Source organism: Sorex fumeus, unplaced genomic scaffold, assembly GCF_029834395.1.
Source record: "Sorex fumeus unplaced genomic scaffold, SorFum_2.1 ptg000047l, whole genome shotgun sequence".
NCBI lineage: Eukaryota > Metazoa > Chordata > Mammalia > Eulipotyphla > Soricidae > Sorex > Sorex fumeus.
In genome coordinates, this window is record NW_026606104.1 from 14,970,986 (window position 1) to 14,996,786 (window position 25,801).

General features: G+C 36.2%; 1 protein-coding gene across 1 annotated transcript in view; it reads right to left on the reverse strand.

The window, feature by feature from the left end:
• Positions 1-1,978: 1,978 nt before the first annotated feature.
• LOC130031977 (calcium-activated chloride channel regulator 4-like) overlaps positions 1,979-25,801 on the reverse strand; it is a 32,746-nt gene continuing 8,923 nt past the window's right edge. Inside the window, exons 2-14 of the mRNA XM_056123540.1 lie at positions 24,551-24,691; positions 24,241-24,388; positions 22,519-22,627; positions 18,224-18,401; positions 17,660-17,878; positions 15,383-15,610; positions 13,572-13,749; positions 12,012-12,118; positions 8,297-8,512; positions 7,359-7,623; positions 5,399-5,566; positions 2,724-2,966; positions 1,979-2,391 (exon numbers count right to left, since the gene is read on the reverse strand). Of these exons, the coding sequence (XP_055979515.1) occupies positions 1,979-2,391; positions 2,724-2,966; positions 5,399-5,566; positions 7,359-7,623; positions 8,297-8,512; positions 12,012-12,118; positions 13,572-13,749; positions 15,383-15,610; positions 17,660-17,878; positions 18,224-18,401; positions 22,519-22,627; positions 24,241-24,388; positions 24,551-24,691 (2,613 nt within the window). The remainder of the gene's footprint in view (positions 2,392-2,723; positions 2,967-5,398; positions 5,567-7,358; positions 7,624-8,296; positions 8,513-12,011; positions 12,119-13,571; positions 13,750-15,382; positions 15,611-17,659; positions 17,879-18,223; positions 18,402-22,518; positions 22,628-24,240; positions 24,389-24,550; positions 24,692-25,801) is intronic.

Below are 25,801 nucleotides of genomic sequence, written 5' to 3' on the forward strand. Positions count from 1 at the left end.
TACCTCCACTACCTCCACTACCCAGCTGCCACCACGCTCCAGGATGCTTTCCGGATGCTCGGGCTGAGACTCATGCAAGACTGAAGTCCCACAGAACAAGATAAGTGGAACTCTGAGATCTTGGACTCCAGGTTCAATGGACCCGGACCTGGGGACAGAGATTCTCTGCTTGCTCCCACCAACCACAAGTGATGAAGGGATTAAAATCAGGAGCCCCACCCTACCCTGCCCTGTCTGCTTCCACCAACCGCCAGAGAACCAGGGATTGGATTGCACACAGAAGACCCACCCTACCCCTACTGGTAGGTGCCAGATAAATACCTCACCGGCAGACCTCCACTACCTCCACTACCTCCACTACCCAGCTGCTGCCATGCTCCAGGATGCTTTCCGGACCGCATGACGCATTATAAGACACTTAATATCCATCTTTCACAATTGCTGTACCATGGGAACACCTACAAGGGCGATTAGAGGCCGCCCCAAAGGCCTCTATCCCTCTCGGAGAGCCTGGCAAGCTACCAAGAGTATTTTGCCCACATGGCAGAGTCTCGCAAGCTGTCTGTTGTGTATTCGATATGCCAAAACCAGTAATTACAATGGGTCTCATTTCCCTGACCCTGAAGGCATCATCAATATGGCAGCATTTAATATTTAAATTTTAAATATTTAAAATTTGAATGGGCTGGAGCGATAGCACAGCAGTAGGATGTTTGCCTTACAAGCGGCCAACATGGCCGACCTGAGTTCGATTCCTCCGCCCCTCTAGGAGAGCCTGGCAAGCTACCAAGAGTATCTCGCCCGCACGGCAGAGCCTGGCAAGCTACCCGTGATGTATTCAATATGCCAAACACAGTAACAACAAGTCTCATGATGGAGATGTTACTGGGCTTGCTCAAGCAAATTGATGAACAATGGGAGGACCGTGAAAATTTAAATATTAAATTTTAAAATTTTAAATTTTAAAATTAAATTTAAAACTAAATGTTAAATTTAAAAGCTACCAATTAAATATTTAAAATTTAAATATTAAATATTTATTTTAGTTTTCTTTATCTGTAAAGAAGGATGTCAGTAATTCTATGCAATCATAGAAGAAAAAATTCCACAGATGGATATGTTGTGTATGTGTCTGTGTGTGTTTGTGTGTGTTTGTGTACGCACACATACTCATGACAGGCATGATGAAGGCCATAGGTAAGCTGATCAGTGCTTAGGCCTGGTGAGATTAAGGAGTACCGTGGTACTACATGTACAACTGAAGGTGTCTTGTCGGCATTTCTCTGCCACTTGAGCCACACCCCCACACTAGAGGGACATTTTAATGAAAACACATATATCAATATATACCCTTCTCTGTATAATTTATTGAACTAAAATGAGCAAAAACTCTGTTTGACATATATTAACTGATTTCTCTGTGAGCACCTTCCACATTAATACATTGTAGTAAGCATGACCTTGTGTTGTACATTAATAACATCAATTTATATTTCAATTTACCAAAACCAAACCATTTTTTCTCAAATGCTTGCTATTGTTTTTTGACTGTTCAAGTAAACAATTTTAACTTCTTGATGACATTTTAGCATTATATTAGCATTAACATTAGAAAACCCTTTTGTGTGACATTATATACAATGAGGTATCAGTATAAAAGACAATCTTTATTCATTGTTTAAAACTTGTTATTATTTTCAATGAATTTATCATCATTTTACAATATTATATAGCTTAAGGGGTTTAGCTTCCATTTTTCTCTATATCACCATTCCTCTCATCATATTTATCACATTTTATGATGAGTAGATAAAATTTTCAAACTTTAATATTGATAATTTATCAAATACGCTGGGGTGTTTGAATTGAATAAAAGTATTCCTTTAGTACTCATAACATTATTTTATTAGTTCAAGTTTATAACAGTGAATTAAAAAATTCATAAATATACTTCATTTTTTATTTTTGTTATGATTTTTTAAAAACTAGTGGTAACTATATTTGAATTTCTTCTCTTCTTAACGATACAAACAGTAGTACCGACTATTATGCTAATAGCTGCCACAGTTCCAACCACCACCAACACCAGAGTAGAAGTACTAATTCCAGAACTAGGATAATTTTCCTCTTGGGCATCATCTGCTTGAGGAATAAACAATGCTACTTGTGCAATGTTGGATATTTCAGATTGTTGACCGCTATCATCCACACTTTGAATGGCAAAGAACATGTGGGTTGCATTTTCTCTTACATTTTCTTGTTCAAATGTAAATGTTTCCTTAGAGTTGGCATACTTTGGTATCATATTCTTAGTGATTACTTGCTCGGCATCATCAAAATTGTCTTTTAGATCAAGGATATTTCCACTTTTTCTTATGATATACCGTTGAACTAAAAAAAAATACATAAAATTTAGAAACAGAGCATACAATACTAAATTCCCTTTTTTCTCTCACCTGAAAAATGATCAATTAAGCAATATTTATTCTCCAAAGCTTAGTTATTTTATAAAAGATGAATTTTGATTTTAAATCTTTCCCAGATGCTACTTCTCTGCGTGAAAATTTGCAACAGTTAAAGTGTGCTGTTTTATTGGTTTAAACATGAGTTTAAATATTAAATATTTTAAAAAGCTACCAATTAAAGACATTTTTTATTTCACCTAGTTTTACTCTTGCTTTTGAAATGAGCATCTTTCACTCTACATAAAACTTCATCCTTACCTTTTCCAATATCAAAATCATCTCCTGGTGCTGTCCATGTCAAAGTGATCATATTCCCCTCAACCGTGGCCTCAAGATCTGTGATTTGATTTGGTGGGAAATAGTCAAGAGTAGAGGGATTGAAATTAGGTGGAACACCTTCAAGTACAAATGCACCTCCAGCCGCCATTCTGCTGAAATTCTCCACGTTTGTTTGGATGTCCTTATCAGTCTCAGGTCTTGGTGGATTCCCTTGAATTTCTCCTGGAATAAAAAATTCCTATTATTTAATGGGCAAAATGTATAAGTATTTTTTCAAGAACTCAATGAAATGAATTCCCCATCAATACCCCTTTACTTTCATGGCAAATGTACACAAGTAAAGTTGTATTAAATTTGGTGAAAAAAAAAATCACAAAATCACAAAATCCATGGGTGGAAGAATCTTTCTTTAGTATCCTGACCAGGATCTTGTAGGAGACAGTGCAACAATTAACTGCTTTGGAAAGAATGTTGCACTGAATCCCCATTGAGTATATGCCTTTAAATATTTTCTGCATATGTGGTCTCTCTTATTTTTTCATTTGAGAAAGTGTTTTCTTGGAACCATATGTGCCAGTCTCTTCTCTTCCTCGCTGTTGCATGTGCTAAGAGATAATATTTGTAGTTTTATTCTAATTGTCCTCAGAAATCCCCCAAAAGTCAAAAGATAAGGAAAGAGAAATAGGCAAGCTAATACATAATCTATTTTGTGAATTTCCAAAAAAAATGCAGTGGGGGCACTCAGAATGTAAACAGGGACTTGAGCAATTGGTGGCCGGCAACCGCCTCCTCAGGCCAGCCCACCTCAGTGGATGGACGGCGGGTGGAGAAATGGAGAAACAGGGACCTGAGCCTCAGACTAGTTGGTAGTTGATTTCTCTCTCCTCCCCAGTGTAATACAATCTCTTCCCTTACTTCACGATCATAGTCATAGTTTTGGTGATAGTCCCAGTCATCATAGTTCTATCATCCAAGTCTTCTCGTACACCTCAAAGTCCTCTACTTCCAGTCCTCATTATCACCTAGTCCTCCTTCTAGTTCCAAGTCCCAAAATCTCCAAGTCTCAGTTCTTGTCCTTCTAGTCGTCAACTTTTTAGTCTTCAAAAATCTCGTACCAACTTTATAGTCCCCTCTTACCCCTCACACCATAGTTATATAGCAATCATAAAGGGTAGGGATGCACAAATGTGGGATTGAACATTGTCATAGCAACAAACAGAGGTAAAGTCAGTCCTTTAGGAGTATAACTCAAGGACAAAATCTCATTTGAGGAGATTAGTCCACACTACTAGGAGATCTGCTCAAGGTCAGGATTCTATTTGGATGTATTACTTTCTCCTTGCCTCAGCTCATAATCTATTTCAACAATCATAGTAAATTTACTTATAATATCTTTAGTCATTTGTATGAACACAGTAAGAGGTATATTAAGCTTAAAGCTTGGGTCTTCCTGGGAACCTCACGCTATATATTCCAGGCCATAGTCCTCAGGCCAGGTTAGTCTTTTCTAAACCCAGCAGGGTCTTTATTCAGTTACTACTTTTTTGGGTTATGAAAGAGTTTGTCCATGACCATGCTCTTAACTTATAGTTAAGTAATATGGTGCTTGGCCTGGCCTACTTTGATGCCATGGTAGCTCACAGCTCATCCATCTAGTCCCTTGTCAAGGCCCTGCTGTTGGAGGGCTAGGAACTAAGGGTAACTGAGGCTTAAGTTAAGTAAATATGGATGCACAGGAGTAAATATTATTTTGGAGTCAATTAACTCTCATGTTACAAAGCATAGCATGAACTGTCTTCTTGTGTCAATACAAAAAGTACATTATTAAATAAATTATGCCAATGACATACAGAAAAGAGAAAAACAATATAGGATTATTACTGCTTGATGAAATTGGTTGTGCCTCAGGGGCACTGTTGTGGGAGTGGTTCAGTAACCCTTAAGCTACCTGGAAGAGGAACAAGGACAACCCAATGTTATCTAACAGTATTCTTAATCTTTATCATAACCTTACTCAATATATTTTTGTCTCATAACTTAAAACACTCAAACTATGTTTATTTTTCTGTATATTTATAGTATATACAACTGAAGGATAAATTTTACAATGGTTTATAATTAAGCACATAATATATTCATTTGATTTCTTCACCTTGAACTGAAAATTAAGGATATTATTGATAATATAGTAATGTCCTTCAAACTAATGTAATAATGGATTAGATTTATTCATTGATTACAAGATGTCATACACTGTACCAAAGGTTATGTCAACTTGTAGGCAAATCCCTTTATGACTATGGACTTCATTATAGGAGATGAAAAATCTACAGTTCGAATTAGAAACTGTGTGAAACTTCATTTATTTATTTATTCCTTAAATTTTATTCTATTTTTATAAAGTTTTTCACAACAATTGATTACACTCAATATTCCAACACCAATCCCACCAGCATTACACCTTCCCACCACCATTATTTTGAATTTTTCCAAAAATCCTGAAGCCTGCTCCAGTAGCAGGCCCTAAATAATTTATTTTGTATTGTCTGTTATGAATAATTTCCTAAAAATGCTCAAAATGTATGAAGTTTTAGCAATATCAGCTCACAATTATTTAAGTCAGCACAAGATTTAAGACATTATGAAGTACTCACCATTAACCACCCAGCCTGGTACAAATGCTGCTCTATTTGGGGGATGTCTTAAGCTTTTCATGGCAGTTGGTCCTCCATGAACCTGTACTTTTAAATTATGTCGGCCATTTCCTTTATAATCTGTATAATATCTGGAGTAGACACCATCATTCTTTATAGAATCGGCACCTTGTTTTAGAAAAGAAAGAGTGAACTACTTTTGTAAAGAAAATTATGCATTTTGAAGTTAAACATTTATTTATATTACAATGCCATGATTGGGCTCTGTGAGAGATATACACATATATAATATATACATATATATTATATCTACTATTATGTTTAGTGATATATTTTTACAGAAACATGTACTTGTAGTATATTTATATAATATTACACATACTGATATTTTTATCTGAAACATCTTTATCTTACAAAATTATAAGCAGATTATCGTGCAACTTTTTACCATTTTTCATTAAAATGATTTAAAATGACTTGCCATTTTACTTTACTTAAACATATAGAGGTGTCTGTTCAAATTAAATAAAATCCATTAAATAAATATTTTTACATAGAATTTAATTTCCACTTTAGTCATCAACAGATTACTTTGACTTATAAATATCTTCACCTAATGATCACTGTGATCATTAACTCCTTAGTCTGACATTGTAAAACTTATCTTTCATTAGAAGCAATTTATATTTAACTTATATATGTTATGTTTAACTTATATATAAGTTATATAACTTGTATATATAACTTATGTATAACTTATAAATATGACTTATATTTAACTTACATGTAAATAAGTATATTTCTTGATAATAAAAGAACTGGGGGTGCTTGTTAAGTGGCAAACACATTTTAAACAAGGCTGATGAAGGAAGACAAAGGTTCTTATGATAAGTTTTTTGAATCTGTGTCCCACTCTGGATCATAAAAGAAACACAAATTTCTCAAACTCTCATTGAAGGGCCCTATTCAGTATGTATTAAAAATCCTTCAGGGCTAGAGTGTGCACTGGGGCAGGCCTCTTGGTACTATCCTTCAGCATTTCTCTGGACCTGAGTAGACCCACAGAGTCCAGGTGGAGATGGCTGGGAGGATAGGATCACTGATATTTGGGCAAGTAAATTATAATGTGTCACAGAAGAATTTGGAAAAAGGAACTATTTTATTTTCTAAAGTTTTCAAAAAGGTCAGTCAATGATAATTATAAATGGATTGAATCCAGTACATTTCAAAAGACACTGATTGAAACTTCTGTTAAGTCAGGAGCTTATATTGATATTTTTTTTTTTGATGACTGAACTCTTAAAGGAAAGTGAATTTCTGAAAACTATTCAGAGTCTTGTTAAAAAATATCATTACCCATACAAACTAGGAGACAGAAGACAATGGTCAACACCTTATTTCCTTCCAGTCAGACTTGGGGTCTGATACCTCAGGACTTCCAATGCTCTTGTGGCAGTTCTGCTGCCCTCAAGTATCAACTCCCAGGATTATTTGTATTTTGTAGGTTGTGTTTTGTTTCAGCTCCTGGGAATCCCTTTGCCTGTTGCTCCTTACAAAGGTCCCAAGATTTACTCTTCCCCTCATATGACCACTTGTATTTGATCCTTCTGTCTAGTCTTTCATAATGATATTTGAAGCACTTAAAACATGAAGGAATCCTTGTTAAGAATCGTAATATTCCATCCTCAATATCTTGAATATGACATCCTTATCTTTAAAAGAGATATTGGTTGATATATGACAAACAATAATGTCAGTTCTTGTTATAGAGATCAATGCAAATAACATTGACTGTGTGTTTACCATGTGTAAGCTATATGATAGTCATTTAGAGGTTTTACCGAGATAGATTTTTTTGGATCTTGATGTTCATCAATAATATTCATCAAATCTTTTGGTGTTTGTCCTATTGTTCCTTAATATGAAAATATATATTCATTTATGAAAACCTGTAAATTACCTGCACCATTATCTAGAAGTTCTAAAGTTGTGGTTCCATGGTCTGATTCAATGATGGCTCTCACAGAGGCTCCAAGAATGGGTGTAAACCCATGTAGAACTTCTGCATACACCACCATAGGGTTGGGGAATTTGTTTGTGTCTTGATTCATTTTAGCATTTACTGTGATTGGAGGCACAGAAGAATTTGCTGCCCGAGAATTTACGGTAATAGTTAGTATTTCCTCATTTGCTTTGGCTCGAAGACTGTAAGTCCAAACGCCAGCCTAAAAATTCAATGGAAATGTGATAAGATACCCAAGATCAAATATTTTCTTACTTCAAAATATACTTACAAGTTGTGTTGCATAATAAATAGCGGGTTGTGAATTTCAAAGGTTGGAGAACAAAATAGGATGACAGAAGAAACAATTTGGACAAAGTATCTGTTGTAATGCATATTCACCTTTATAAAACCTTAAGAAGAATACATTTTTGAAAATTTACCATGTGTTTGATCTCAAATTCCACAGTCTATGATATGATAGTGTTGTGAAATATTCTAGGGGCTTGAGAGATAGTACAGGAACCAAGGTATTTTTATTGCAGTTGGCCAATCTAGATGCAGTTGCTGACCCCAGAGCCAGGAGTAGCTGTGAATCCCACCAAATTGGTCCAATGATTCCTACTTATCAAAAGTACACATTAAATAACTATGTTGTGTATTCTCTAACTATAGACTTGGTTATTCTAAGTTGTTCAAAATATTATTTTTCTTACTCCAATGCATTAGTTCTTTTTCCATCTGTACCATAATTTTCAGGACCATGTGTGTATAGCAAATACTTTCTATTTCATCTTAATTTTTTGAATATGCTATAAGTATTGACACTGTATTTATATACAAGATTTTCAAAATTGAAACAAATTTTGAAGAAAGTGTATAGATTGATTGATTACCTTTGCAATTCCTGGAACACTGAGGTAGGTCATATTGGAATCTTTATCTTCTGTGAAATTTTCCATCTTTGTTCCTTCGGGATCCCGGAGAGAAATTAGGGGAAATATTTTGTCCCATGTGATGAGAAAGAATGTATCCTTTCCCACGGTGCTATCAATGATTAAAGTGTCATTTATCCACTGATTTTGGTTGAGCTTCTTCCCACTGCTTTCAAGCTGTTTAAACAAAAGTTTGAGTTAGCAATTAGAGAAGAGATTTATTTCATTCATTTTCATTTTTTAAAAATGTAATTCTTAATTTTTGGCATTACAACAAATTTATATATGGCATACAACCTTAGGCTTTTGATATCTCTCACATCTGATTATTACATGACAGTTGTTAGTCAGAAAGTTCATAAAGAGAATCTGAGGAGGAGACAGGGTATGATAAAATGGACATGAGTAGGGCCATAGTCTCTACAATGAACGGTTTCACCATGTTTTTCTTTTCTCAGTTGTCATGGAAATACCCTCTTCAAGTATGAAGGAGTTGGTATGTGTATATGCATGAGTATGCCTGTGTATGCTGTCATTGATTTACTTATTTTCATGCTCACTTAATACTTGTTTGTGAGAGTATTTAAATAGAAATAAAATATATTAAGGGATTAGAGCTGCTCAAGAGGGCCATCAACACTACCACATAATGAGACTAGCACGAATGGATATTTTATTGACTTGGTCACGGTCTGGTCACGGTCCTCCCGTTGTTCATCGATTTGCTCGAGCGGGCCCAGTAACGTCTCCATCGTGAGACTTGTTGTTACTGTGTTTGGCATATCCAATACGTCACAGGTAGCTTGCCAGGCTCTGCCCGGCAGGCAAGATACTCTCAGTAGCTTGCCGGGCTCTCCGAGAGGGGCGGAGGATTCGAACTCGGGTCGGCCATATTGGCTGCGTGCAAGGCAAACACCCTACCGCTGTGCTATCGCTCCCGCCCCTTACTGACTTGAAATCTTAAAATTTTCTCACATGGTAGAGTGAGTAACCATGGGAAGTAAACCCATCCATCAAGTCTGGAATTTTGAGAATACCAGATATGAAAACTGTTTTCTGAGGGGCTTTTTATAGAGAAGTTTTTTTCAAGTCTCTTAGTCAAGGAGAGCCAGTCATGCCCATTACCTAAGAACATGCACTACCGATGTCATTTTATTGATATGAAGTCCCACTTCCCTGCAACTCAGTCCAAAACCACAAGTACTTTTACCTAGGAGGTAACATGAAGGATTTGTTATAATAGCATTATTGCTGACAAAAGTCCTAGTCCTGTGGATACAGCACTACTATCCCATTAAATTGAAGTATGAGTGACTTATTTTAGACTCAGTATCAGAAAACCATAAGAAAGTTAGAAGAATTTGACTGCATCGTAATACTATGCAAAAATTACTGAACGAAAAGTGGGTTGCTTCTCTTTTGAGTTCCCACAAACTCGATTGTTATAACATACTTCTGTGTAGTTACAATCGTCTTCAAAGAGCTACCCCTCATTTACACGAATCCGTATTTTTCTTACCAAAACTTTCTCCCTCTTATTTATTTAAAAATCTATTGGTATTTCAAATGGGGAGCAGAAACTGTTTTCCCACTTGCGCCTTTCATATGGTTCAAAAAATTAATTCTTAAAACATTAAGAATATCCTGCATACAAATGTATCCTTTCTAGCTGACTTATTAATTCTAGTCTTAAATTTTTAAATTTCTTTCAAATACTCAATTTTAGTATTCTACCATCTACTCAAAGTTAAAAAGTTAAACAGAATACAAATACACCTTAAAATCATTACTCTAAGGTGGAGAGCCCGGCAAGCTACCAAGAGTATCTCGCCCACACGGCAAAGCCTGGCAAGCTAACCGTGATGTATTCGATATGCCAAACACAGTAACAACAAGTCTCACACTGGAGATGTTACTGGGCCCACTCGAGCAAGTCGATGAACAACGGGAGGACAGTGCTACTCCAAGGCCTGAAGTGATAGAACAGTCAGCTGGGCACTCGTCTCACACACAGATCACCCAGATTTGAGCCCCAGCAGCCCATACTGACCCCAGAGCCTGCCAGGAGTGATGATACCTGATCACATAGCCAGGAGAAATCCCTGAGCACTGCTGACTGTGGCTCCCATACCCCCAAATCACTTCTCTATTTATAGTTTTTACTTGTTTATTTATTGATAGAAAGGAACATCATTTACACCTGAACTCTCCTCAAAATGCAAAAAATTATAAATATTCAAAATACAAACTCCAAAATATATTTTAAATATTGAATTAAAAACCTGTCATTAGAAATTAAGTAAGAAAGGCTTTGTAATAGGAATTCCAAAATATTTAAAATATAATGAGAATGTTTTTACTACCAGCTATCGACTACCAATTATAGCTGTCAGCTATCAATAACTCAAGAGCATAAAAGAATCCCCATAAATTGTTAAGCTCTATATTATTTTTATTAAGTGAGTGTTATCATCATTGTCAACAATATTGAAATCCTCAAAAATGAACTTTGTTCTTTTTCAGTTTCTTCTTCACCAATTTCAAAGCTAGATCTCAGAACCAAATTTAATCTGTTTTGTAGGATATATCACATCTCCAAACCAATCTGCACTTTTAGCTTATCCCTTCATCCTACAGCTTCTGTGCTCCTCTTGGTCTGAAAGTAGAGGAAAGCAAATCTGTTTAGGTGATTATGTCTGTTTTAATGTAGTTAGTGACTTGTAGGTAGAATTAGAAGTCAGGATTCTTGGCATAAAGTTACATGACAGGGACTGGAGCAATAGTTCAGTGAGTAGGGCATTGCCTTGTACTCGGCCTGCTAGGGTTCAATCCCTGGAATCCCATATGGTCCCCAAGCTCCACAGGAGTAATTCCTGAGTGCAGAGCCAGTAGTAATCTATGAGCATTGCTGGGTGTGACCCCAAAAACATAAAACAAACAAACAGAAAGGAAAATAAACACAAGATATAGACTGTGTAAATGGATAAGAATAAATAGGGAAGTTTATAAAATATTTTGAAGGAAACAGACTAAAGACATTTTATTTGTGACATGAATAAAGAAGAATCTGGATTTATGCAGTTTTTAAATCTAAATAAAAATGCAGCTATTAAATATCGTTATGAAAACATAGGTGCAAAAGTTGAGTAAAGAGAAGAGGAGAATGAAGTTCAATGAAAATTATCACTAAAATTAATGGGAGAACATAGGCATATATCTCTATATAGCCATTTATAGTGATATATCTATATATAATGATTCTTTTGCTTCTGTGATGTTTCTTACTTTTTCACACCCTGTTCTTGTGTTTTTAGCACTTAATTTAATATATTCCATAGTAGTGAAGCTTGGGGAAATCCTAGAAGTATGGCATTTTTTTTCACACAGTGAGAGAAAGGGGATTATATTTTGGACAAGGTCCATTTCTTCATGAGAAATTTGATGTGCTATTATTCCTTACCAAACCCTGTGGGAAAGGAGGAAGAAACTATACACCTGTTATTTCATCACTTAATTCTGTACTTTTAGGGGACATATGTATAGAATATATACATAATTTTAAGCTGAAGATTTAAAGTAAAAATTTACTTTGTCAAAAATATATAGCTCAAAATCAAAAGAATTTTTTTGATTGAGACTATGATCAAACAAAGTGTCAAGTAATAAGAACTCTGACCTGAAGAGATTTTTCAGAGAGAGGTGTGTTTTCTGATGTAAGAGCTGAGAAAGCTTCCACAAGGCCATTGTTCTCAGAAACATCAGTGGAAAAAAAATGCTTTCCTCCTATAATATAAATACAAATTAGAGTTATTCCTAGAAGATATATAGCTATGAATGACATCTTGTGATGAATAACACAGCAGAGCAAACACACCATAATTTTTTAATATGTGTTATTAGACCCCAATAATTAAGAAAAAAGACTTATCTGAGGCATTAATTAAAAATTGTTTATCTGGGAAGTATATGTTACTTTTGTTCTTCACTTATAATTGTAGCTGGTTGAAATACACCAAATTATCATAAAATACAAGAGAATTTTCTGTAATTAAATGTATTAAAGCTCATAGATTCCACATGGACCTTTGTGGCAATTATTTACTTTCTTTTAAGATTCAGGTCTGAAAAGGTTGGCTTTCAGGTTTTTTAACCAGTGCAGTTCAATATCAAAAAAACTAGAGAGATTAAGGAGATGCTAAATTAAGTAAGATATGTTGGTAGTATGGAGAGAAAAATGGTAAGAATGGAGACATTTTTAATAAAACTTAATTATTGGAGCCAGAGTGATAGTGCAGTGGGTAGGCAGCTTGCCTTGCACCTGAGTTCAATCCCTGACATCCCATATGGTCCCTGAGCACTGTCAGGAGTGATCTTTGAGTGTAGAATCAGTAGTAACCCCTGAGCTTTACTCTGTGTTTCCCTCACTTCCCCCAATCCCCCCTCCAAATCTTACTGACTGCTATGGTGTGAGATGTGGCAGGTTGCTTGGGGAAAAATAAATAAGTGACCATCAAATCACCTTGAAATAATGGGAGTATGTACAACTAAATATTTAAAATTATGTATATATTTGATAGATTAGAAATCAACCTCATGCATTCATTGACATTAGTGATCAGCATTTTTTACTGTTTGATGAACTGAAAACATGTCTTTTCATCATAAAACTAACTAGCTTAAATTTTAACAATTTTTATAAAATTAAACTAGAACTGTTACTTAGATCTATTCACCCAGTTCTTCTGCTAATCCCACTCCCCTACCTACTCTGCAGCACAAGCCTTGATCTGATAATTTCTCATAAGATTTCATTGCCATCCCACCATATTTTTCCTTATGCCCTGATTTATCTTCTTTTATGGCATTTTCATCCAAAAAAGGCAACGCCTTGTTTATGAGTCAACTCAGAAGTCACCTCATCTTTGATGTCTTCTTTTCTAACTGTAGAGCATGGGAGAATGGTCTTCCTCAGACTACATTCTATTTAATTTCTACATAACCTTATATACCAGTTGAAGGTTAGCTGATTATGCTATCCATTATCTGGTAAGAAGTTTTATTTGTCTCTCCAGTCAGCTGTTGTGAACTTCTTGAGAACAGAGAATGGTTCTGCTTTATTTCTGAATCTCAGCTCTGGCAGTACCTACAGAGAGTAGCTTTAAATAAACTATTGAATTTTCTCCTTCTACACTTACACACTACTATTCAGGGAATAAATGTACAGGTCATGTATTACCTGTTTGAGTGCTCATTTCAATGACGTTTGTGTCAGCTTTCGGTCCCAAGGCAATTAAATGAAGGATGGCCCCACTTTTGACCATTTCATCAACACAGTCTATTGGAGTGTTATTCTCCCCATCAGTTAGCAGTAGTATTTCAGATCCATTTACTTGAGGATATACTAATTGAATTTCCTGGAAACATAACCAGAAGGTAATTACTTACTGTTCCTAGATCAACTAGATTTTGGGGAATTTATGGGAAACTGCACAGAGAAGAGTAAAAGTATGCTAACAAGAAAAAGATATCTAGGTGTCTGTAAGAAAGTATAAAGAAAACTTATCTCAGAATAGTAATTTGATTTCATCTTCTCTGACAACTATAATAGCCATTGTTTTTTTTTTTGCTTCAGCAATGCAAACAATTTAGTTATATTTAAGAGAAAAAACATTACAAATATTAGTGGTTTTCATGGCTTTGAAGTGGCATATTTGCAGATTTACAATGTAGATGATTTATAATGTCAAAATTCCTAATGAAGTTTTTAAGGAAACAAATTGATTAAATTCATTTAAAGTTTTAGGTAAATAATTAATATTATGTAAACTTTAAAATGTGTGAAATACTTCTTGTTGTATATTAAAATGAAACTGAAAAACAGAACTTACTTTTATACATTTGTAACATTTATAACATATCCTCTTTTGCCCCCTCATTTTCTACACATGAGCTCAAATTAAGATACAAAGAAAATAGATAAAGTAGATCTCTTTACCTTTCCTTCCTTTTCTTTCTTTCTTTCTTTCTTTCTTTCTTTCTTTCTTTCTTTCTTTCTTTCTTTCTTTCTTTCTCTCTCTCTCTCCCTCCCTCCTCCCTCCTTCCCTCCCTCCCTCCCTCCCTCCCTCCCTCCCTCCCTCCCTCCCTCCCTTCCTTCCTTCCTTCCTTCCTTCCTTCCTTCCTTCCTTCCTTCCTTCCTTCCTTCCTTCCATCCTATCTATTATTTCTTGGAATAATCTAGTCATTATACACCACCTCTTTCCCAAAGAATATTGCATGTGCTCGTTACCTGAACCACTGACTTGTCATCCTTCAAATCTTAGTTAGAATGTTACCTTCAGTGGCTTCAGTGAAGTGAAGTACGCTGAAGCGTACTGGACCTCCCCTTTCCCTATCAAATCACCCAGCTTAGATTCTTCCAAAACATTGTGCACAATACACATTCATTGGTTTTATGCAAGCTTTATATTCATTGAATTTCTCAAGTGTTGTAAACCAGCAACTACCCATCCATGGACCAGTGTTGATCCTCAGGTATGAAACCACTGGTTTACCCCCTTGGTAATGACTACTGGTCTAGGGACCAGGATGAAGGACAGGGACAGTCTACAGCGTGAAAAGGTTGGAAATGATGTTGTAAACTAATAAGAGTAATAACGTAAATTTTCCAAAACAAAAATTTCTAGTTACTTTTCCCCCTTTGTGCTTAGTCCTATGATTTTTAGGTTTAAAAAAATCACATTAAAGTCAAGGTTCAAGTATGTGAAACGGCAGTTAACATAAAGGGCTGGAGCGATAGCACAGTGGTAGGGCATTCGCCTTACAAGCGGCCAACATGGCCGACCCGAGTTCGATTCCTCCGCCCCTCTCGGAGAGCCCGGCAAGCTACCGAGAGTATTGGATATGCCAGACACAGTAACAACAAAGTCTCCAATGGAGACGTTACTGGGCCCGCTCGAGCAAATCGACGATCAACGGGAGGTCCTTTACCTTTACCTTTACCTTAATAAGATATACAAAGGAAAAATAATTTGCCACTGTGAATTTTACCTGTATAGCCGCTCGAATTCCTGAGCAAATGGAAGTTCCTCCCTGAGATATCAGAGGTAACTTTGTCAAGAGTGCCTCTCTGTCTTTCTGACTTGTTATTTGGGTTAGAGGGTTTTGAACGACAGCATTATTATCAAAAACAATTATTCCCACCCAGGATCTGTTTTCAACAGTCTGCAGCAGGAAATGTTTTGCTGCTTGGTTCATTCGGGTCAGACGATTAGACTCCTGAATTATAAAGAACAAGAAAAATTATCAAATGACATTCTACTGGAAAACAATGAGAGACTACATAAAATGAATAAACAGCATTTGTTGTTTAGATTTTCTCTCATGAGTACTTGATGTTATAGCATTTTTAGATAAAGTTAAAATAGTTATGTGTATTATGGAATACACGTATTAAAAAAGTAACTAGAAATGATTCTTGGTTCTAGAAGTAGAAATTGAGGGTAGTCATAATGCCTAATTATCTTTGGGATATAATATTTCAGTTGTGTCAAGATTAAACCAATCACCATGTTCCATGGCTTGAAAGTAGAGAATAATGGGCTACTGCTCACTAAAGGGCAACATTTGTCTGTCCATTGGGAAATAGGCTGCCTTTAAAATGAAACATCCCAGTAGTAGATATTCTGAGAGACCCAGTTGCTATCTTTCCCATTTTCTCTTTTATTTCTAACCTTTTCCCCCACCATCAAGTTTCAGACAATAGATTTATTGAAAAATTTGAGGGGTGAGTATAGGTATGCCATGAAGACTCACATCTTTCTTTCCTAGGTGATTGCCCTTGTTCTAGATCTCTTCATTGATTTTTTTCCCCGGTCCAGTCTATTAACACCAGCTAACTTTTGTACCTCTTCCCAACACATGCCCCTTTGTTTTTCTGAACTCTCTAGGACCAAATCACAACAGGAAATTTTTTTTAGATCATGTACAACTTAATTTTGTTGTTCAACTTGGCTCTGTCTGCACACTACCGAGGGAAGGATGCTTTTGCTTATCTTCTCCCAATAAGAAATATCATCTTTTCTTAGTGGCTGAACCAAGAATTATTTTCTGTTTGTGTCTAGTTCTTTTTGGAGCTCTATATTGTTATGGAAGGTTTTCTTGGGGAATATCATTCTCTTCTTTCTCTAGTAACTCTCTCTTATTAAAGGTCCTATTCCTGATCTTTACAATGTTATGTTGTGTCTTAAATGTGTTCTTCTTCTGGGTGCCTTATGACATTATGCATGCTCATGTGTGGTACATTTATTTCAACAATTATTTTTTGAGTCCTTTAATATCATAAGATCTACTCTAGACAAAAGAGATACAGAGAATAATAAGATCACTTTTCAAGTTCGATTCTGAGCCCTAAAGGAGCCCCCAGTCTCCTTTATTGGAGATAAATGTATGAGTTTTGTACAATGTATTGTAATGGAGATTTGCATAGGTTGTTTTGAGAGACCAGAAAATGAATTTTTCTTACTCCAGTTTAGAAGACAAACTCATATCCTGGATTATTGAATGCCAGATTGGATATATGAAGGATGTATAGAAGACAATCAGGTTAGAGTAGAAGGAGAGAAATTTTTCTCTAACTGTTTCTATTTCTAGGGTCTAGCACAGTGTGTAGTTTTTACTGAATGTGCTTTGAAGGAATAAATGGCCAGATCTAGTCATATCTTCCTTACAATGTGTTCAGGGGTTAGCCCTAGCTCTTATTTAGTCACTCCCTATGGTTCCAGGAATCAAACCCAGACCTTCTGTATGCAAAGCATATGCTCAGCTCATTGAGATATCTCTCTAGACCTCATAATGCTTATTGTCTATTTCTTTGAGAACAAAGATGTTATGTGATAACCAATTCCAACAAAATAAGGCCTATGAAAGAGTCTCTGGCTGATCTTATCTCTTGACTTTGAATAAAACTACAAATCCATTCTCTTCTTATGTCTATCAAGTATTTCCAGTAGATATCGGGGCAAAGTTAGGGAATATTTCCATATTTCAATATATAGTTGTGAGCAAAGAAAATATTACAAAAGGGTTTCAAATTTCTCTCAATCAACTCCATTTTCTAGAAAGAACAGACTCTCATGGGTTATGTCTTTTCAACTCGACCTCCAACTTTTTTCTTCATTACAGTATTCACTGATTCTCTTGAGGTCATGATTACAGAAATTGATTGCTATCATGAAGCTTTGGACAAAGTAGATACAGGTTACAGACTGAGCTTTTAGGCTTTAATACCTCTGCCTCTACATAGCAAAAGTGGGCCCACACACTTACCTTCATGCTTCCAGACTTATCAAGAACTAAGCACACAATTCTTTCTCCAACCCTCAGCAATGAGAACACAGGTAAAGGGGGTGATGCCATCATAGGCATCGTGTTCTTAATATCCTCAGAAGTGCTGATCACTTCCCATGTGCTTCTGCGATTACACTTTTTATTTTGTAGGTTTGGAGCTTCTTTATTATGGTTCTTTTCATTACAGAATTCAATGACCTAAAAGTTCAACAAAATAAAAAAGATTATATACAGAACATTAAAATACATCTAATATGAATTTTATTATTTACTTTATTATTTTATTTGTTCAGAAGTTTCAAAACCTTTAAAAACCCCTTTGTAAGTATGTTGTCTAATGAAATATAGAGTTACAATATCAAAACAAATTTTAAGTAATAGTGAAAAATATTAGTTGAGTGCATAGTATGTGTTAGTCACTATTCAAAGAACTCTGTATTAATCCATTTAGTCTTTCAGGTTACCTTTTTGGATATCTTAAAAACACAATAACAAATATTTGATTATAAGTGTGCAATTTGAAGTGACAGTTGGTATACTTACAGATTCTATAGCTTGCATAAACATTATTGATGTTTTTGCAGTTTGCTCTTTATCAGGGAAGAACTGACAATCTTTTTCATATAGTTTTGTAGTAGAATTAAATCTGCATTTTCTCAGTACATCACTGCCTCCTTGATTCTTATAAACTCTATTTATACCAGTAATACTTTTGGAGCACCTGAAAAATATTGACATTAGCCTTTAAATGAATCCACTTAACCATTGGAACTTAAAAATACTCTTGTGTTTATATTTATATTGATTCTTATATTAAGGTTTCATTTTTTAAAATATTTTATTTTTGTTGAATAACACCATTACAATAGTGCTTACTTCATGCTTATAATATACAAAGTTATTGCTCCTCCACCAACACGAGAGTTCCAAGAACCTTCATCAGGTTTAATTCAGATTTGTATATCAACTCATCCTGTTTGACAGCAAAGTTTAAGTGTCTCTATATGAGAAGTTACTTTCTTCAGGAAACTGAGGTTAAAATTTTATTTTATTTATGTGGGGGTGCATTAGGGTCACACTCAGTAGTGATCAGGAGGTCCTCCTGGCTCTCTGCTCAGGGATTACCCCTGTTGCTGTTTAAGGGAAACGTGGTGCTGGCAATTGCACCAGTTCTCCGTGTACTCTCCCTCAGATTCCACCACGGGAAACCTTTAACTGGTATCCCCAGTATACGTAAAAGGTTATTCTGCTGCTGGCATGAAAGCTGCTGCTGACCAGGAAGGCCTAGCATGTGCCCTTAGGTTAATGGCTGCAGGTTCCCTTCTTTGACATCTTTTCTAGTAGCTTTGTGTTGGTAAATGCATTGTGGCTATCTAAATGAACTTATGAAAACATTTATTCTTGAAATAGGCATAGCCTCAAGTTCTTTGTAAATTTCAAAGACGATATTCACAAAAGAATGGGAACTTCTATGGTGTTGCATTTTGATAATGGTATTAATGCATGATATTGGCCAGTGGTTACAATAAATAAGCTGGGATTGTAAATATATCCCAGATTTCCAGTGTTGTTACAGGTCAAACAAACAATTCAAGAAGAAATTACTTAAGCAGGAGATAGTACAGTGATGAGGGCACATGCTAGGCCTTCCTGGATTCTATTCTTTTTTGTAAATTTTTATTAGTGAGACACTTTGAAGTACAGTTGTAGACTTACAAATGTTTGTGCTTGGGTTTCACTTATACAATGATCAAATACACATCCCTCCACCAGTCAGTCAGTTCAGCTAGAAAACGGTACATTGAACCACAGGGTTAGTGGGCTGAGAATCACAGATGTAGTCACTAGGCCCTCTGAGTAACAGGAGTTGGTCTGAGTACGACTTGTAATGTTTTCCCTCTTCTCCCCCCCAGAAGAAGAAATAACTTGATTTTATTTAGTCATTTAGGGGGTTAGTCTCCTCGAATCATATGTACTTTCATTGCCTCCACTGAGGTATAATGATATTATATATATTTACCTTTACATATATAATAGTCAAGAAAAATTTTCATGGGCGTTGGAGTGATAGCACAGCGTGTAGGGCATTTGCCTTGCATGCAGCCAACCTGGGTTTGATTCCTAGCATCCCATATGGTCACCCGAGCATGGCCAAGATTGATTCCTGAAGGTATGATCTAGTAGTAAACCCTGAGCATTGCCAGATGTGACCCAAAAAGCAAAAAAAAAAAAAATCTTTACCTGACAGAAGGCATTTTGAGAAAACATGGTATAAACAAAATTAGTGTGTCCTAAAACAAGTGCATTCAGGTCAGTGAAGTCTTCATTATATTCCTCCATTTTGTTCATTTTTTGTATAAATTTCAAAACCGTAGCAGTGCATTTGTAATTGATTAAATTGATGGCACCTGTTTGCATTTGTTTCCCTAATTTGCCTCTCTTACTCTTATAACCAGAAGGACTGCTTTATTAACTGTGATTTTTAGATAAGTATTTTTAATATTTAATTTTTAATATTTCAGATGCTTTTTACAAATTACTGATATCTGATAGTACTAATGTAAAGTAAAAAAGTAAAGGCCCTCCCGTTGTTCATCGATTTGCTCGAGCGGGCCCAGTAACATCTCCATTGGAGATTTTGTTGTTACTATGTTTGGCATATCGAATACATCACGGGTGGCTTGCCAGGCTCTGCCGTGCGGGCGAGATACTCTTGGTAGCTTGCCGGGCTCTCCGAGAGGGGCAGAGGAATCAAACTCGGGTCGGCCATGTTGGCTGCGTGCAAGGCAAATGCCCTACCTGCTGTGCTATGGTAGGGCGTTTGCCTTGCGCGCAGCCAACATTGACGACCGGAGTTCATAAGGACAGTAACCAAAATACAAAGACAGTCTACAGAATGGGAAAGGATATTCGCCCAATACACATTCAACAGGGGTTGATATCAAGGATATACAGAATACTGGTTGAATTGCACAAGAAGAAAACATCCAACCCCATCAAAAAATGGGACGATGAAATGAACAGAAACTTTCTCAAAGAAGAAATCCGAATGGCACAAAGGTACATGAGAAAATGCTCTACATCATTAATCATCAGGGAGATGCAGATCAAAACAACAATGATATATCATCTCACACCACAGAAACTGGCCCACATCTAAAAGAACAAAAGCAACCGGTGATGGTGCAGATGTGGCGAGAAAGGGACCCTCCTTCACTGCTGGTGGGAATACTGACTGGTTCAGCCCTTTTGGAAAACAGTATGGACGATTCGCAAAAATTAGAAATCGAGCTCCCATTTGACCCAGTAATACCACTCCTGGGAATATATCCCAGAGAGGCAAAAAAGTACAGTAGAAATGACATCTGCACTTCTATGTTCATTACTGCACTATTCACAATAGCCAAAATCTGGAAAAAACCCGAGTGCCTGAGAACAGACGACTGGTCAAAGAAACTTTGGTACATCTACACAATGGAGTACTATGCAGCTGTTAGAAAAGATGAAGTCATGAAATTTACATACAAGTGGTACTACATGGAAAGTATCATGCTAAGGGAAATGAGTCAGAAAGAGAGGGACAGACATAGAAAGATTACATTCATCTGGGGAATATAAAGTAACAAAATAGGAGACTAACACTGAATGATAGCCCAGATAAGTACCAGGAGATTCACTCTATGGCTTAGAGGCCAGCCGCACATGCTAGGAGAAAAGGCAGCTTAGATAGAGAAGGGAGCACCAAATAAAGGGTGTTGGGAGCATCCTCCCAGGATGGGAGATGCATACTGAAAGTAGACTATAGACCGAACATGATTGCCTTTCAATGACTCTTTTGCAAACCACAGCACCCAAAAGGAGAGAGAGAACAAAAGGGAATGCCCTGCCACAAAGGCACGGTGGAATGTGGGTGGGATGGTGGTAGGAGGGGTACTGGGATCATTGGTGGTGGAAAATGGGCACTGGTCGAGGGATGGGTACTTGATCATTGTATAATTGAAACCCAAGCACAAAAATTTGTAGGTCTACAACTGTATCTCATGGTGTTTTACTAATAAAAATTTAGAATAAAGAAAAAAGTGTACAAAAAATGTTTCATAAGGACAACTTGCATCTTAAATGGTGTTATTTCATAATAATTTGTAAAATTTTCTGTTTCTTTTGTTGTTTGGGCCTGGATGTTCCAGGCATTGCTGAGGAACCCCTGGGCCCTTAGGCCAACAGTTCAGTATCCTGGACCTGAGGCTGAAGTGCTGCTTGGGCCCTGTGGTTTTGGGGGTACCTGGACCAACAGGTGTGTGTGGGAGCCTCCAGGGCTGTATCTAGAGATACTTGGGGGAATTCATGCAGCTGGGAATTGAACCTAGATCTATCTCAGCACTGTACTCTCCTACTCCCTAAATTTGCATTGTGTAGATAAGTTCTTAAAAAATGAAATTGATAAGTACAAGAAATTTCCATTTGGTTTTTAAAACTATTGATGCTTTACTCAGCCCACAGTCACCATTACTTGCTAGTCGTTATTCATTCTTCTGTAATACAATTTTGATGTCCTAGCATAAAGTGCAACATTTTCCACGAAGCACAGTTTCAGCACAAGTGGGTTCTGCCAGCTATAGTGTCAACTACAAACATACAGCCTACTAAATGTTCTTGAATTATGTGTAATTTAAATGGACCACCAGCTATTTTAAGATACATTTACTAAAATAAAATAAATCCAGTTTTGGTGAACAGCCAATATGATCTACTGTTAAATGAAAATAATTAGCATTTAAAAGAAATTTTGAAAAAGAAGGAACAACCTAAAGTCAGTTAAACGATGTAAATGGTCATACCTTGTTGCTTCAATTTTCTTGTTGGAAGCAGCATAGAAAGGCTCATCCTCATTGTACTCATCAAACACTCCCCAGCGGAGGTGAGCCCATTCATGGACAAGCAGTCGACCTGTGAGAAAATATTTCAAATATAAGATCAGAATTCAAGTGGCAAAAGTAGTCCATCAAATATTTTTTAATTTTCAAGAAAATATCGATGTTCTGGTTTTAAATATCCTAAGCAGGTTTTTAAATAAAAATATTGTGTTATATTATATATAATGGTTTATTACTAAGTCACTGTCACTGTCCTTCCATTGTTCATCGATTCGCTCAAGCGGGCTCAGTAACGGTCCATTGTGAGACTTGTTGTTACTGTGTTTGACATATCGAATACCTCACGGGTAGCTTGCCAGGCTTTGCTGTGGGGGTGAGATACTCTCCGTAGCTTGCTGGACTCTCTGAGAGGGGCGGAAGAATTGAACTCTGGTTGACAAGGTTGGCCGCGTGCAGGGCAAATGCCCTACTCGCTGTGCTATTGCTCCAGCCCTTATTATTTAGTATATTATATTTTATTTAAAATGTTATATCAATGAAATATTTGTTTCATATGTGACAAGGGCATAGCGACTGAGCTTGTGGTTTGGTTCTTGGAGACGAAAAATATCTTAAATATTAAAATGATTTTTGGTTCTACAAAACTTTCTTCAACCAAATAAATAGGCAGATATGCAATATACCAGTAACACTAAAATTTCTGACAGTATCAATTAAATGTTAAAAACCGTCTATATATGTTTCCTAAGGGTTTATAATAAAAAAGATGGAAAAAAATAACCATAGACTGTATATATAATAATTTCATAAATATCTAAGTGAAGTAATTAATTTATTGTTCTTAAATATAATCATTTGTAACATAAAAATTATTAATTGTATATATTCAACACCATCTTTGAATATAAAGTTGAATAATATACAGTTCGTGACAGGGAGAAGTTTTTTTTTTTTTCAGCTAATCTATTTTTATTTATTTTTGGTTCGTTTTCTTTTCTTTTTTTTAAAATTTTAATTAGTGAAACACCATGAGGGACAGTTGTAGACTTTCAAATTTTTGTGCTTGGGTTTCAATTATACAATGATCAAGTACCATCCCTCCACCAGAGCCCATTTTCCACCACCACGGATCCCAGTATCCCTCCCATCCCCATCCTTCCATCCCACCCTGCCTCTGTGGTAGGGCATTCCCTTTTGTTCTCTCTCTCCTTTTGGGTGCTGTGGTTTGCAAAAGAGGCATTGATTGGCAATCGTGTTTGGTCTATAGCCTACTTTCAGCATGCTTCTCCCATCTTGGGTGGATCCTCCCAACACCCTTTATTTGGTGCTCCCTTCTCTATCTGAATTGCCTTTTCCCCTAGCATGTGTGGCAAGACTCAGAGACAAAACTAATATTTTACTCAATTTTATTAACTAAATAATAGCACAGCAGTAGGGCGTTTGCCTTTCTCACGGCCGAACCAACCGACCCAGGTTCAATTCCTCCACCCCTCTCGGAGAGCCCAGCAAGCTACGAAGAGTATCTCGCCCACATGGCAAAGCCTGGCAAGATACCTGTGACGTATTCATTATGCCAAACACAGTAACAAGTCTCACAATGGAGATGTTACTGGGCCTGCTTGAGCAAATCGACGAACAACAGAAGGACAGTGTTTCTTTGTTTGTTTTATTAACTAGAACTCCTACCTGGAGGTCCATATTCATTTTGTTTGTTTCCAAGTAGAAAATCAGGAGTCAAATGAATGTATTCTCCTTCTTCTCCACACTGTGAAAAGTGTTTGGTGTAGGGTTCATCTCTACCTGGCTGTTCAGGTGGCGCAATTATGACAGTAGCCTGAGAATGTATAAAATGATTTTTAAACATTAGAAATAGAAATGATAATGTTTATTCTGAAACACTCTGAAATAATCAATTTTCAGTAAAATTGAGGAAGAACAGAAAATATATATTCTTTCAGAAAATATAATTTATGGGAGGTATTTTATTGAGCCTTACATGTTTGTAGCTTTCAGATCTTGGCCTCATATATTCAGGTTTTTGTTTCCAGGTGTCTGGAATTAATATATTTACATTTTTAAAATATGTTCTGTTTTCTGTAGCTTTAAACAGGTATGTAGAAGCTTCAGTCACCACGTCCTATTATTAAGAGGAAAATATGGCATGGTCAAATGACATGAATTAAAGGAGCAGGGATTCATGACAGACATTTCCCAATTTAAAGCAGTGAGAAAAGCAGAATCTCAGCCTCAAATTGCTACTCTGCCATCCATATTTGCTACGCAAAATTATTTCTTGATCTTGTACACTTAATAGTTTTCACTATAGGTATGGAGAGATTGTACATAAATTTAGGTGCTTGTCTTAAACGTAGCCAACTCTGGTTTAATCCTGGCCACTTCCAGCCAATCCTGGCCACTTCCAGCAACCGCTGAGTACTGTTGGATATGGCCCAACTTCCATTCCCCCTGTCTCCTAGAGCTTTCAATGTCTCATAATCCTTCATCAAATGCTTCTGTTTATGTTCAGAGAAATTTTATGATTATGGTAGACATAGAATTACAATCATATCCTTGGTTCTCATACTGGATTTGGTACTAATTGGGTGAAAGATCTTGCCAGTTTATGTCATGCTGAAGCTCAATTTTCTCTTATCATAAGACTATTTTATAATTCCAGGAATTGAACCCAAAGTATCACAAAGGAAGTGCTCTACCCTTGAGCTATATTTCAACCCTTATTATTTACATTTAAGGATAATATAAAGATGGGAAAATGTACCTCCATTTCTTACCTCTCAATGTTAAACTGAGGTTATTAAGAGAGTGGAATAGTGGGGGGAGGGATGGGCATTTATAGGGGTGATTCAGAGACATTGGTGGAGGGAGGGTATTGGGCAACTAGGTAATGGTGGAGATGCAGTAAATTTTTTTTATCAAAACCTCTCAAGCTAATTCTATTATAACCATTTTACCAAAACAATAAAAATAAATAATGTGGAACAAATTATAAAGTACTCTAAGTGTATGAAACCATAAAAATGGTTGATATCATTACTCTTACTTTTTTGGGAACTAAAAGGATTTTAAAGGGAACAGATTTAGCTAATGTAAATGTAAATAGTCTATGGGGATGAGTCATAAGAGAGATTATGTTCATCTCACCTTCTAGGAGAGCCTTGCTACAATGCATTTGCATGGGAAGTACATTATTCAATTCTGATCATTTCTGGTTACTATGTATAGCTCT